Genomic DNA, 13,850 nt, shown 5'->3' on the forward strand with positions numbered 1-13,850 from the left:
GTAATAGAGTGTCAGTAACATGGAATTAGATCCAAGTCCTTTTTATGTGGTCTTAGGGTGAATAGGGTGTGCTGTACACTTCTTAGGGGCTGTTCTTACAGGGTCCTGGATGTGTAAGGCTGTAGCTTAATATATACCATAGGAAGCTTTGCTTAGGACCATTAGGACTGGCAGGGAAAAGAGATGCCTTGCTGTTTGTTTAGTGTTAAGTTTTGTTGTTGTGGATACTTCAGGACCTAAAAAATATTAAAGGAAAAGTCACAAAGTCAGTGACTGTTGCCTGTAGTTCATAAGCATGGATAAACTGCAGCAAATGGAGTTCTGCCTAGGAATAGATGATTAGCTCGTTGAGAACCAATGGAACAGGATTAATGGACAGATGGACATGGGCTATGTTATTATGGACAGTCTCGTTGGGAAGAAGTAGAAGAGATCTTCAGAAACTTGAGGAAACCTCATGTGTACCACAGACAGAGAAGAAGGCTTCAGAAGCTCTGGTTAATACTTTTTTTTTCCTTCAAGGATCACCTCCTCCAAGCTGAAAAGCAATGTCACTACCATCTGGAGGAAATATCCACATGGAGCAAATCAAACAGAGGTGGCAGGAGGCACATGTGGATAGATGTGAAACTTAGATATGAAAAAGAAACACACAAGAAGCAGGAGGGTTGGGTAGCATCATACACATTGTCTCATTATGCAGGGGTGAGATTAGGAATGTCAGATTTGGAGTCTATTGGAGATTTGCCTCTTTGGAGTCTATTGGAGAGGGAAGCAATGAGTGCTTCCACGGGTACATTAGTAGCAAAATAAAGACCTGAGAAAATGTGGGCCTGGTGCTTGGTGGCTAGTGGACCTGATGATAAAGGCTGTGGAAAAGGCTGAGGTAGTCAATGCCTTTTTTGCCTCAGCCTTTACTAGTAAGACCAGGCTTCAGGAATGCTAAGCTTCTGAGACCTATGAAAAAGCATGGAGCAAGGCAAACTTACCTTTAGGAGAAGAGAACCAAGGTAGTAAACATTTAAACAAACTGAATATATAAAAGTCTGTGGGGCCTGATGAGATGCAGCCACAAGTGCTGAGGGAACCAGGCAATGTCATTGAAAAACATTCTTGAAAATCTTTGACAGGCTTTGGTGATAAGGGGAGGTTCCTGAAGACTGGAATAAAGCAAATGTCATTCCTGTGTTTAGGAAGGACGAGCAGGAGAATTCAGGGAACTACAAGCTAGTCAGCTTTACCTTGATCCTAGGGAAAATGCTGGAGCAAATATTATTGGAAGACATTTCCAGATTTATGGAGGATAAGAAGGTGATTGGGAGTGGTCAGCATGGATTTATGAAGTGCAAATCATACTTCGTCTACCTGACAGCCTTCTTTCTACAACAAGTTGGCTGGCTTAGTGGAAGAATGGAGAGAATCGCATGTTCTTCAGCTTGTCAAAAGCCTTGCTAATGTGTTTGTCTCCCAAAACACACTCAAAGACAAACTGATACAGTGTAGATTAGCTAAATGACTGGTAAATGCAACGGACTGAGATGTGGCCGAACTGCCAGGCACGGGGGTTGTGATCAGTGACAAAGCCCAGCTGGTGCAAGTCCCTGGTGGTGGGCCCCAGGGGGCCAGTGCTGTTCAACATCTTCATTAATGACCTGGAGGATGCAAGAGCACGCCCCTCAGCAAGATTGAGGATGGTACAGAACTAGGAGAATAATATACCAGGTGGGCTTGATGCCATTAAAACAGACTGGAGAAATGGGCTGAGAGGAACCGCGTGAGGTTTGGCAAAGAGGAAAGTTAGAGATAAGTAACCCCATGCAGCAGCACAGGTTGTGTGCTGACTGGCTGAAGGTTGAAAGTGTCCTCAAAATATTACCAGGCCCAATCTGTCATGGGAAAAAGGAGCTTACATGTCCAATCACGTCTTGAAAACCTCCAGTGACTGGGATTCTACCACATCTTAGGTGAGGTTGTTCCAGTGATTCATTGTTCTCACTGCACCTAGAAAAGCACTTTGGGTTTCTTAGTGTGTTCATACCTCACTGTAAGGCAGTCATCTGTAGTTAGCTAGTACTGCTTCCTTCCTATTCTGAACTTCAGAACATTCATCTGAATGATGAACTAGACTTGTTTCTGTAAAAGACACTTTTTTGACACTTTTTGAGTACAAGCTAGATGTTACTAAAATGACCGTCCACTTATTAGTGTGGAATACTGAACTTGCACTAGGAGTATGTATTGAGCGGAATAATTCAGTATTTCTGAGAGATTTATATACTGAAACTGGAGAAGTAACTTCTACATGATACATTCCTTTTGTATATTTATCAGTGTTTTTTTTGGATGATCGATGCTAGTGATTGTAACTAAATGAAACTGTTATGAACCACATGCTTGGGAAGCAGAGCCATTTGCTGCGATAGCGTTGGAAGAAGGCTGAGACAGAAAATGCTGGTATAATTCTGTGCAAGCAATCCATTCCTGTTGCTTTGGGAAACCTGTGCAAGGGCAAACTTGCTTTGGATTTGGCCTCAAGTTTAGCTTCTCTTGTGTGTATGCCATGCAAGGCTGACCTGCAAATGTTATCCACCAGTTACCAAAACATTTATTCAACAGTGTCCATGGCCTGCCTGGTTTTATACTTACTGCATACAGATGTGCCATTGAAGACTTTGGAGTTCTCAGAGAAAAGTTCCCAGTCCTTCACTTCTTTCTGCAAGTTTTTGGTATCATTCCCTTAATGTATTTCAAAAATGTAAACGCAGTTTGACTAAAACACTTATCTTTTGCAACACAGATAGAATGTGTTTGGTGGGCAGTAGCATGGAGAGAGGTAAATGTGATGGGGGAAAAAATGCTAAAAGGAAGAAAGAGGGAGATGTGGCAAAAATCATGAAAAGGGATTGAAGCAGGAACAAGATGTAGGAAGAATTTATTTAGATTTCAAAATACAACTTGAACAAGTTTCAATGTTCTGTGTAATAAAATAGCGTTATGTCAAATCTCAGTTTAATTAAAGCTCATTTTAGATGATCCTTTCTGGATTTCTGGATTTCCTCAGAGGTATGAATATTTAACTTTTTTATTTGAAATAAGAGTTGTTTGCATTTCTTAAACTGGATGAGGAACTTCCTAGGGAATCCACTGTTCAAGAGCAGTGAATGGTAGGAAAGTCTCAGTTGCACACTGGCAGCTGTTCCGATGCACAAGTGCTTGCTGGTGGTTGAATTGTACTCACCACCAATACCTGTAAGCCTCCTGCATAATAGGATCAGAGATCACCAGGCCCAGCTGCCTGACCAACAGGCATGGGGCTCCAACCACCTCTTTAGGAAGCCTGTTCCAGTGTCTGCCCACCCTCACGGTACAGAATTGCTTCCTAATGCCTGCTCTGAACCTCTCCTGACACAGCCAGTTTATCACCCAGCGTAATGTGCACCTGTTCATCTCACCATAGAGCAATCTGTCCAGAAGGATACTACCAAAAGCCACACTAAAACATGTGTCAATATATTAGAAGTTGTGGAAGAGAAGATGACATTCTGAGTTAAACATTACTTTGTGAAATTCTCATGTTGATTCAGCCTGTAGCAGATCACTGTTTTGTAGTGATAAGAGACTTACAAACCTTAAACACAATTCCTTCATAACAAGAATTGTGAGCAGAAATGCTGCATTCACCTTCACTTACTTGAAGTAAAATGAAAAATGTGTCTGAATTTAATAATGTACATCTTGCTTTGCTGAAAAGGTCTCACAAACAGCATAATGGTTTCTACCAAATCTGATCCATTGTTGATCTATCAGGAGTAAAAACTAGCTGTAATTTAAGTTTTTGTGACACCAAACTCATTTCAGTCACTGCTTTCACTCTTGGCTTCTGGAACTACACAGCAAATCTTTTGCCCTACTTTTAGCTAAGAAGTTAAGGATTTTGAGATAAGAGGGTGATGTTTTTATATAACAATTTCCAAGTTGGCCATTTTACCCTTAAGTTATTAACTGTAGAGTGAAATGGCATGGAAATAATAAGTATCCTGTGTGGAGTTGTAATTTGGACTCAGTGATCCTTGTCCTTGATCCTCGGATCCCTTCCAACTTGGGATATTTTATGACAGTTATTGATGTAAAAGGAAACTAAACATTTATTTCTAGCAAAAAATACAGATGCATGTGAATGCTCACACAGCATAATGTCCAGTAAAACAGAAGTTCCCTTTGTTGTTGATGGAGTTTATGTTGTGATTACATACTCTACTCAGTGACTGATTTTTAAATACCACATGGCATATTGGAGTATGGGATGATGCACCTATAAAATGAAAAAGGAAAGCATGCTTTTAAGTGCTTTTAGAAACAATACCGCTGTCAACATTTACAATAAAACACAGCAACTGATCTAATTTGCTGTGTTGCTAATACATGCTCTTGAAATTAAACTTATATGAAGTGAATAGAATACTCATCAAGTGGATGTACAACACAAAATAATGATTTTGGCAGAATTTATTTATTTTTTTAACCTTTATGCTTATAAAGATAAATTATTATTTTTTTTCCACAAATTGATGTCTCTTCTGTGTATGCCTGCACAATCTGGTTATTGTCATAGCTGAGTCAATCTTTTTGGGAAGTGAAAATGCTAAGGCTCATTCTTTTGTATGCTGCAGCTTTTTGCGTTAATGTTTAGCTAAAGGGAAAGTTGACAAAATCAACATTAGAAGAGAAAAATTGTAGAGTCCTCTTCTGTATCCTTTGAATTGTCTTGTATCGTTGTCCCTCCAAACCCAACCTTTGTCAAACTTTGTAAAGTAGGAGTTGTGTCGCCACTCCCCTCCACCTAACCCTCCCACTAGGTTTTTCTTGTGGTCAGAATTCCTTTAGATGTGGATAGGACATTATGGAATCACCTAACTGCAAGCCTCTTGCTTCTGTAGGTTGGTGGACATCAGGTTTTCCCTTTATTTTATTTTATTTTATTTTATTTTTTTTTTATTTTTACCAGGTTTGACTGCAGTCAACCCTTCCAATGTAGCCAAAATACTGAATTTCACTGGAGAGCATTGCTTTGCACCAGCTCTGTAATGCAAATGCCTGAAGACAAACTGCGCACTTCAGCTGTTAACTTTTCTATTACTGTTTCAAAATTTGGCTTATTTTGTGTTTCTGTTGGTGTTACCACCTGATTCTCATTATCTTTGTAGCAAAATCAGGGCTCCTAATATGTTGTGTGTGTGTCCTTTGATATTTTCTCCAGAGGTCAGCAGTTTGGTGATTTCTCACTTGGCCTGTGCAACACAGTCTGGATAATGAGTGGCTCCAGTGGGAAACATGCCTTTTTCAGGATCTAAAGCAATTGGATATGTTTGTTCTGGAAACCTTTTTTAAAAGTAAATGGCTATTTTAATACATTTGTCACATTTAGAGGCCTTGACATTCCATCTGATTAGGGATTAATTGGTTTTATTCTGAGTAACTGTCTCATTATGGCCTTGCTGCAGGAAGATAATGTAACTTTCTGTGCATGAAAGAAGTTTAAACTCCTGTAGCAAGTTTTCTTCAGATCATACAAGAATATACAAAAGTATGATTAGGTTTCCTATTATCCTCCTTTATTCATGGATCCTCTTACCTGTGTTTTTTTGTTTTTGTTTTTTTTTTTTCTTTTTCTTTTTTTCCCATTAGATCCTGGATATGAGCAATTTAAGATAGCAGAGAAGTCCCATGGTAACTGGATCAAACTGTACTTAGAGGGGAATAATTCAGAAATACTCATGAATCTTGGCAAAAAGGTCCTGAAGCAATATTTGGAGGCCCTGAAGACTTTGAGTGCTTCCCTAAGCAAACAAGTGGCACAATATGACATGTATTCGATGATGGTGGGGACTGTTATTGTTATGGAGGTATGAAAATACATCTTCCGGGAAAGAAGCTAAGTGCAAGACATGAAGGTTCCTATTTTTTGACTACTTAGTGTATACTCTTCAGAGTTAACTCTTCTGCGGTTTGCTGACTGTATTTGAAGAATGAGCATAATATTCTTTTTAAAGAATAACTTAGCGTTTAAAATTATTCAACAGAGCTTTTGATATAAGGTGGTTATGTTTTGGTGTAAATAGGTGCAGTAAATATGTAGATGTGCTACAACAACCTAAATTACTCCCATATCAGTTATCTTCCTACTTTTTAAGGAGACTTCCTGCATTAAAGCAAAACCAGAAAGCATCTGCAAGTAAATTCCTGTTTTTTCCTCTTTATCTAACAATTACAGCTATTTAGAATAAGAAGACCCTGTGTGGCTGTTTTTTTTTTTTTTTTTTTTTACCATTCCAAGAATTATTCTTTGTACTGATAGGCGTAGAGCCCCAAAATAGGTACTTGCTGAAAGGTGCTGGGTCACCATTCCCTATCACATGTAGGAATAAAGATAAGATATCCCACGTCTGGAATTTTAAGTGGTTATTTGCAATTGATATTTTGGGGAAATCTCAAGTGTTGGAAATATCAGATACCTTAGTGGTAATGCTTTGGGAAGAATGCTGAGGGGATACCATGCCTGCACACTGAACTTTATATACAGAAACGCGCACCTACCTTTTAGGTAACATCACTGTCAACTTTTGTGAGAATAAGCATTGTTCCCTAGGATGGAAATGCCCACTGCTGTCTTGATTTAGTCCTAGCCTGTGAGCAGTGCTGTCTACCTACAAGGCTATGTAATAGCTGTACCTGTGGTTCTGTTCAGTGTCTGGAATGGATCAGATGAGCAGCTTGAGTCTCCTCAGGCCTTGTGGGCTGCATGCAAGGCCTCATCTTGCATGCCTTGTGCTCTGTGTACGGAACACACTGGAAATGGCTTTCTGATGGACTGCTTGGTGTGCTTTATCATTCTGCTGACCACTTCTCAGGAGTCAGTTCCGCAGTCCCTGTAGGAGGCGAGATGGTGGGTTCTGCTGCCAATCTACGGATAGCAAATCTGGAGATGGACAGTGCCCACGTTAAAACTGAAGTGCTTATAGTCTTGTTCCTTTTCTTTGGGAACCTAAGGATTCAAACTCCTGATGGTTTGTACCCAAAGCACTGGAATTCTTTTTTTTTTTTTTTTTTGGGGAATGCAGTTGCTGGTACTTTTTCAACAAAACAGACCTCAGGTGTTTTAGTCAATGGGCCTTTATCGATAGAAATACGCAGCTACTAATTAGCTATGAAAGTGTGGTTAACAAGAGCTTGCACTAGTGTCACTGGAAGACAGTACAAAATGTCTGCATTTTTTTTCCCAGTGCAACACTCAAGAAACTGCCTTGCTTTCTAAAATTGTTTAGTTTTACATGTATTTTCCACCCACAACCATAGAAGGAAAGGCAGGGAATCTCACAGGTGACTACAAGCTACGTGATTCTATAAATGCTGTTCATTCTGTGAGGAGAATACCTCTGGAACGTGAACTAATAACTGTATTTGCTCAGTGAGTTAAATTTAGATTTATAGGTAACTACGATTTGAGCATTTTAGTATCATGAATGCTTTGTTCTAAGTCCTGTGTTAAACAGTAAAAATGAGCCAGTATGGTAATGTGAAACCTCATGCTTTCATAACCAAGTGAGTTGTGAAAGGTACAATATGAATAAGAATGGACTGCTGCAATGCATTGCAATTAGTTTGATCTATTTTACTATATCTTGCTGTATGGATGGGTAAGTTTTAGATACCGGTCTTCACAAGTGAAAGATTATAGGTTGGCAGTGCTCTGATATAACTGCTTTCTAAAAATTTGTTTTAATCATGCCCTACAACAAGCATACTGAGCTCTGTTTAGTCCATTTGTGTCTTTTGCAAAATGTCTTAGCATGTGGCTGAATTTTTCTTTACTTGTTCATGGGTAGCAGAAATTACTCAAATTAATTCCACTGCTACAGTTACCTGAGAGGAAATCTGACATTCTGCCTCGTCTGTGTGCAGATTATAGCAAAGCAGAAGTGAAGCTGGTAAATCAAATTAGGACAAGGAGAGGGACAAAAATAAATACCAGAATTTGTAAGCTTGAAAAACAGCATATACTTCCGTGATAGCATGAGAACTCTCCCTGGCTTAGGAAACTATTTAACTCAGCAAGAAATCTATAACTTGTAAGATAAATGGCCTTTGGTAGAACGCGCATTTAACTTTTTATTTATGAGTTATAAATGAGTCAAATTTGTTTGTTTAGGAGCTATTTCAGTATTGAGAGTTAAAACAATTTTGTAGAGAGTTATTAAAACTCTTACAGTGAATCAAGATCAGGCAGGTGGTCAGTCAAAGCAGGTCAGGAGGCACGTGGTAATATATTAAACCCCCATAAATCATGCATCCAAGCCCTTAAATCAATAAATGAAAATACAATCTTTGTTTGTCCGCTTTATATGGTGATAACTTAGGCAAGTCAAACCATCCAGTATATTGTTGCACAGTGCTTTTTAGATCAAGCGATCATACTAGATCATAACAGAGTGACATGGATGACACTGGTATGATTTTTGTGTGAATTCTTACTGCATGCTTTAGCTAATGCTGGTTCTTTATGTGTTAATTCTCTGTTTTATTTTTTTTCCCTAGGTTCTGCTTCTGCTTTTGCTCAGCGTTCCAAAAGCTCTGAGCAGCCGGGCAGAATTTGAAGTGCCCCTCTCCCCTTCAGTCTTCTCTCTGCTCTTTTACTTGATGTGTCTGGTGCTGTGTGCGGTTCATGTCATTGTGTGCACATCAGCAGAAAATTTATGCTATTTCTGCAGCATGTCCTGGTTAACAGCACTTGGAGTGATGATGCTGATTTCTGCACTCATGTGTGGTATTTTATCTGCCATTGGAAAGATCCTTGAGAATTCCAGACTTCCAGTGAAGGTGAGACCGTGCATTAGTTATGGTTCAAAATGTTTTGCTCTTCATGGCATGCTTTCTAATAAAGTTTTGTGGAGGTTTTGTGTGTGTCCTTAAAGGAACTGTAATTTGTAATGTAATTAGTATAATTTAGTGTTGAAATGCGGTTTGTTCATTGTGGCACAGTAACAGATTCCTGTAAAGAAAATCATAGGAGTGCTTATTTTCAAATTACTTTAAGAAATGTTCTAATTAGTGTACATTATTTTACAGTTGAATTTATGAGGTCAGAAACAGTTCCGTGTACTAATTTTATGCTGTTACACAGTGATGTTTCACAGCTGCAATTAATGCAAGATGTATGATATTTTTGCAATAACACTTTTTCAAGCTAAAAAGCAGACTTTTTGCCTTGCAGAGCTATGTAATAACTGCTCTGCTCAATAGAATTGAGAAAAGTCACTACTGAGCAGAGGTTAACATTTCAGTCAGTGGAACTATATACTGGAATTCCTGAGCTTAATAATATTTAAATTATTTTGAGTAAGGCTGCTAATGTTTATTATTAAAGCTATACCAGTTATACTTTATCATTTTGTCTCTGTAGTTTCTCAATTTGTGTCATTCCTTCCTGGAAATACTGTTTTTCTGAGAGAAGCCTTGTGCTAAAAGTAATACCATTTTCTCCCAAAGGCTGCTAACCCCAATTCAGTTTTCCTTGGTGCAGTTCATTCTAGTGTATTAAAAATGATTCAAAAAGGAGTTTGAATAGATCTTGTTGTTTCATACTTATATTTATTGGTAACATAAGATTTACACGTGTATGTTGATCACTTAGGCTAAAGCAGAGTAAGAAGTCAGCTATCACTTTTGCTTAATGATATCAGGGAAAGAAGTTTCATCTCAAGCATAACTGCTAGCAGAACAGGCTTTCTAAGTGTAGATCACAGTTTGCTTTTGGTACTGAAAATTTTTGTGTCAAACTAGACGTAATGTTTTGTTACAAAACCTAATGGTGCTATTGTGGATTATTTTTAAGGGCAAATGAAAGAAGAAAGAAAAATTAATCAACGTGAAAGGACAGATCTGCTGAATTGTACAGTTTGTTAAAGCTAGTTAGTACTTAGGGATGCGTTGGTCTCTCAGTGGACTCAGTTCACTTCAGCCTTTTCTGAGTTGTACTACTTACAGCCTTTATTTGTTTCAGTGTAAACGAGGTAGAAATTCCTCTTTGTAGAAAGTAAAAGAATATGGCCTTGAAATCATAATTAGTGATGCAGTGTTTTGAGTAGAATCTTAAGATTTACTTGCTATGCAAGTAAATAGCAACAAAGGAATACAGTAAACAAAGGAATATAGTACAAAATATATTAAAGCAAAGAGTAAATAAACAGTAAAAAAAAAAATAATCACACAGTAAAGAAAAAACCAAGCAACTGTGGGAAACAAGCTCATTTTTCATCTTAATACTTTTTTTCTAATTTTAACAACAGTAAGTGGTGACCATCTAGACCTACATCAAATTTACAGACAATTCTACTTCACTTGGGTTGAGAATGATGACAGTGGCTTTTAGCTTTGCCCTCTGGAATGATAGTCTCAGAGCAACTCGGTTTGTTTTTGACCTGAAATCTTCCTTACATGCCAAGAGATGAGTTAATCCTTTGTGACACCCACCACTGTAGGAGTAATGGGCATTAATGGGCACTTATCTTTAGTCTCATTAAAGATAAAAGACTAGCCTTCAAACATAAGTACTGCACTTCTGACTATTACACCTATCCATGAGGTCAGTCGAGAAAATGAGTAGATACTTTCCTTGCATGTCTAAGATCGGAGCTTGAAGCCTCTGTAGAACAGGAGGTGATGCAAAGCATCATGTTCCTGACTTTAAAGTGATAAGCTACATGGAGGCTTGCTCTCTGCCTGTGCCTTCAGCACAGATGCCTGGAGACCTTCTGTCTTTTCTGATTTTTGTGCATATTCCTTCCTTCACACTCAGTGTACCCTTCCTTCATACTCAACATTACAGCGTGTGGGCTGGAAGTACCATGCAAAGTTGTTATAAACCAGCCACTGCTTAAGATGTGTTTCAAAGTTTTTGTTCAGTATTTCCTCAGGGAAAGCCTTTTAACTCTTTAATAGCAGGGCAGCTCCTGTCCCTTTGTCATTCTGTCATTTTGATTCATTTTGTTGTAATTATTTATTTATTCATTGCTTGTGAGATGAAGCTGACCTTAAGGGTCAAGCACTCATGAACTGCAGACCCGACACCAGAGAGAGCCCTCCAGCTTCATGCTCCCAAATTCGGGTGCCAGAACTAGCAACACACTGAGTTGATCAAAGAAAGAGTATGTGAATATAGTGCAGATCTTCCACGTATGTTGGCCTTTTGGTACCTGCTCTTGCCCAGGAAGCTTCAGGGAGCTCATTGAGTCCTCCTTTGAGTGGGCTTTGGTCCAGATTTTTTGGGTCTCCCCAAGTTGTGGCTGTGCTTCAGTAAATCAGGAGCAAAAGTTAGAGCTTCAGCCTTTTTTGCTCCCCCAGCATTAATTGTTGCTTGTTTTTTGTTTGTTTGTTTGTTAAATTAAGAACAGGCTGTTACCATATATTATTTTACAGGTATGGGTCTGCCTTTTTTGTTTGGCCTGAGTCCAAGGGTTTCATTCCCACCTGTTCTTGGCACATTTACATCCTTGCTGGTGAGAGGCAGCTGCTGGTGTAAACAACTTCCTGCAGGTGGCTTATGTATTGCTAATACATCTACTCTAACAGTGATCACAGCAGCAATTGCAAAATGTCTCCTAGTGTTCAAAACTTGAGTTGGGTGAAATGGCTTTCCTTATGATATGACTTAATTGCTGCCTCCCTGATGGACACAGATAATTCGATCGAGGAAGACATTAAAAGCAGCACACACATAATCTGTGCTGTTCCACTTTTAGAATCAGTCATTCCGAGGAACTTCCACAACCATGAACTGTTGGCCATTTCTGATGATTCCACCTGGTCAGCTATGCCTAGGAAATGCAGTTGAGAGGACGTGTGAGAAGTCTTTCTCTCTCTCTTCAATCTCATTTTTTTTCCTTGCCTACCCCGGCTTTTCCTGCACGTTTGCCTTTGAGAACAAATTGAGCAAAAATAGACTGATTAGAAATGACATCCTATATAGAACTAGAGGGAATGGCCCCAAGTTGTGCCAGGGGAGGTTCAGGTTGGCAATGAGGAGACATTTCTGCTCAGAAAGAGTAGTCAGGCACTGGGACAGGTTGCCCAGGGAGGTGGTGGCATCACTGTCTCCAGGGGTGTTCAAGGACAGGTTGGACGTGGTGCTTAGGGACATGGTTTAGTGGGTGACACTGGTGGTAGGGGGATGGTTGGGACATCTTGGAGGGCTTTCCCAACCCTAATAATTCTGTGATCGTACCCAGTTTTATATATTTGTATATTTGTCTGCAGCACCCCACGTTCTGCTTACAAGAGACCACAGCAGTTAGAGCTTTCTCCCCATTTGATGTAGCACTATAAGCCCAGTTCCGTGTTGCTTGAAGAAAGATGTTTCAGCAGCAACGTGTTGTTTTTTCCTCTTTGGTACCAGCAATTGAGACCCATCTGGAATGTAAGAAGTGGGGAAAAAAAAATATTTACACAGGCAGTAACACCTCTGTCATTTTATGGAAGTGAACAGATCGTGTCTCTTGGACACGACAATGCAGAAAATATCTCCATTTGGCTGTAATGGGACAGTTATCAATTCAAGTATTTCCTGCTTGGACTGGAAAGAAGGGAGAATGTATGAAATTGGTGCATCATGAATCAGAAATATGTTCTGGAGCTTTACCCAGCTAGGAGGTCAGGGCATACCAGCAGATGATCAGATCAGCTGCTTCAAGTTGGTAATGCATGAATGAGGACGTTTTCAACAGTGTTTCCAAGACCTTCACTCACCACCCCCTCCAAAAGTTGGGGTTGGTACAAGTGAAAAGTACTGGATTCTTGATTCTAGTGCTGCGTCTCTATTCCTGTACCTGAGGCAGATTTGAAGATGTGGAAAGCTGAAGTGTGTCTTACAAAGCAGACAGGACTTTGTATCCAGACCTGTAGGAATCCATTTTCACCAAACCATCTTCATCCTACTCCATAAAAGACTGGGTTGGTGGATCCATATCTCATCCTGTAGTCAAATAAGCTTTGCTGTTCCTGTTCAAGTTCCAGAGCAAGCCTGAAATATGCTGCACGTTTAGGTAGTGCCTCCATTCCTGACGTGTGTAAAAGCAGTGACCTGGACTGGATTTACATTTTTACCAGTCTAAGGACTGTTGCAGAAGGATGTTGTGGCTTCTTGCAGGTAGCTGCTTATGTGAAGATAGAGCCTGGGAAATGTGAAAGGGAGCAGAGAACAGTTTGGTGTTGCCTGCATTGTGGGTGTGAAAGATTATTTACTGGTAATTGAAGCACAAGCAGTAAAATATGCACACCGTTGTGTCCCTGTTTCTATACCCTTTTCCAGCAGAACACTTAGACTTCAGGGGAGAAGCTGATTGTATATACTCTGTTGATCTTAAAGTGCCTGCTGTTAAAATTAGGAGAGCTATTACACTAAAATATGTCTAAATCCAAGTGCCCATGACCAGTGCTTCTCCATAGTCTGCATATGTGCTCCACATCTGAAAGAGCTCCGAAATCCTGCTTTTCTGATGTCAGGAGAAGAATCCTGAATCAGGCTTTTGCCAGTAAAAAAATCTAAAAGCCTTCTCTAAGCTTATGCTATATGATAAAATGCAGGTATTTTAAAAGTAATTAAGATAAGCTCTCCTTTTAATGACTTCAGAGCTTTTTTTTTTTTTCATTAAATTGTTTCCGTTCACATCTAAAGATTTCTTTCAAGTGCTTCTCATTTGTAATGCTGTTTTTTTTTTTTTTTTCTTCTACTGTGACTGTATATAGAAGCTGATTACCAAGTTCATGAATTTTCTGAAGACCAGTGCAGGCAGTGTTAG

General features: G+C 39.3%; 1 protein-coding gene across 4 annotated transcripts in view; it reads left to right on the forward strand.

Annotated features, from left to right (window-relative positions):
• PIGG (phosphatidylinositol glycan anchor biosynthesis class G (EMM blood group)) overlaps nt 1-13,850 on the forward strand; it is a 75,610-nt gene that overhangs the window by 8,641 nt on the left and 53,119 nt on the right. For 3 of the 4 annotated variants that reach the window (XM_082783683.1, XM_082783684.1, XM_082783685.1), the window contains exons 7-8: nt 5,686-5,903; nt 8,593-8,874. In XM_082783683.1, the coding sequence (XP_082639809.1) occupies nt 5,686-5,903; nt 8,593-8,874 (500 nt within the window). Of the gene's footprint in view, nt 1-5,347; nt 5,391-5,685; nt 5,904-8,592; nt 8,875-13,850 lie in introns of those variants that run through there. The other variant, XM_082783686.1, reaches the window with a different exon arrangement.

Source organism: Aythya marila (assembly GCF_965140915.1).
Source record: "Aythya marila genome assembly, chromosome: Z".
Lineage (NCBI taxonomy): Eukaryota > Metazoa > Chordata > Aves > Anseriformes > Anatidae > Aythya > Aythya marila.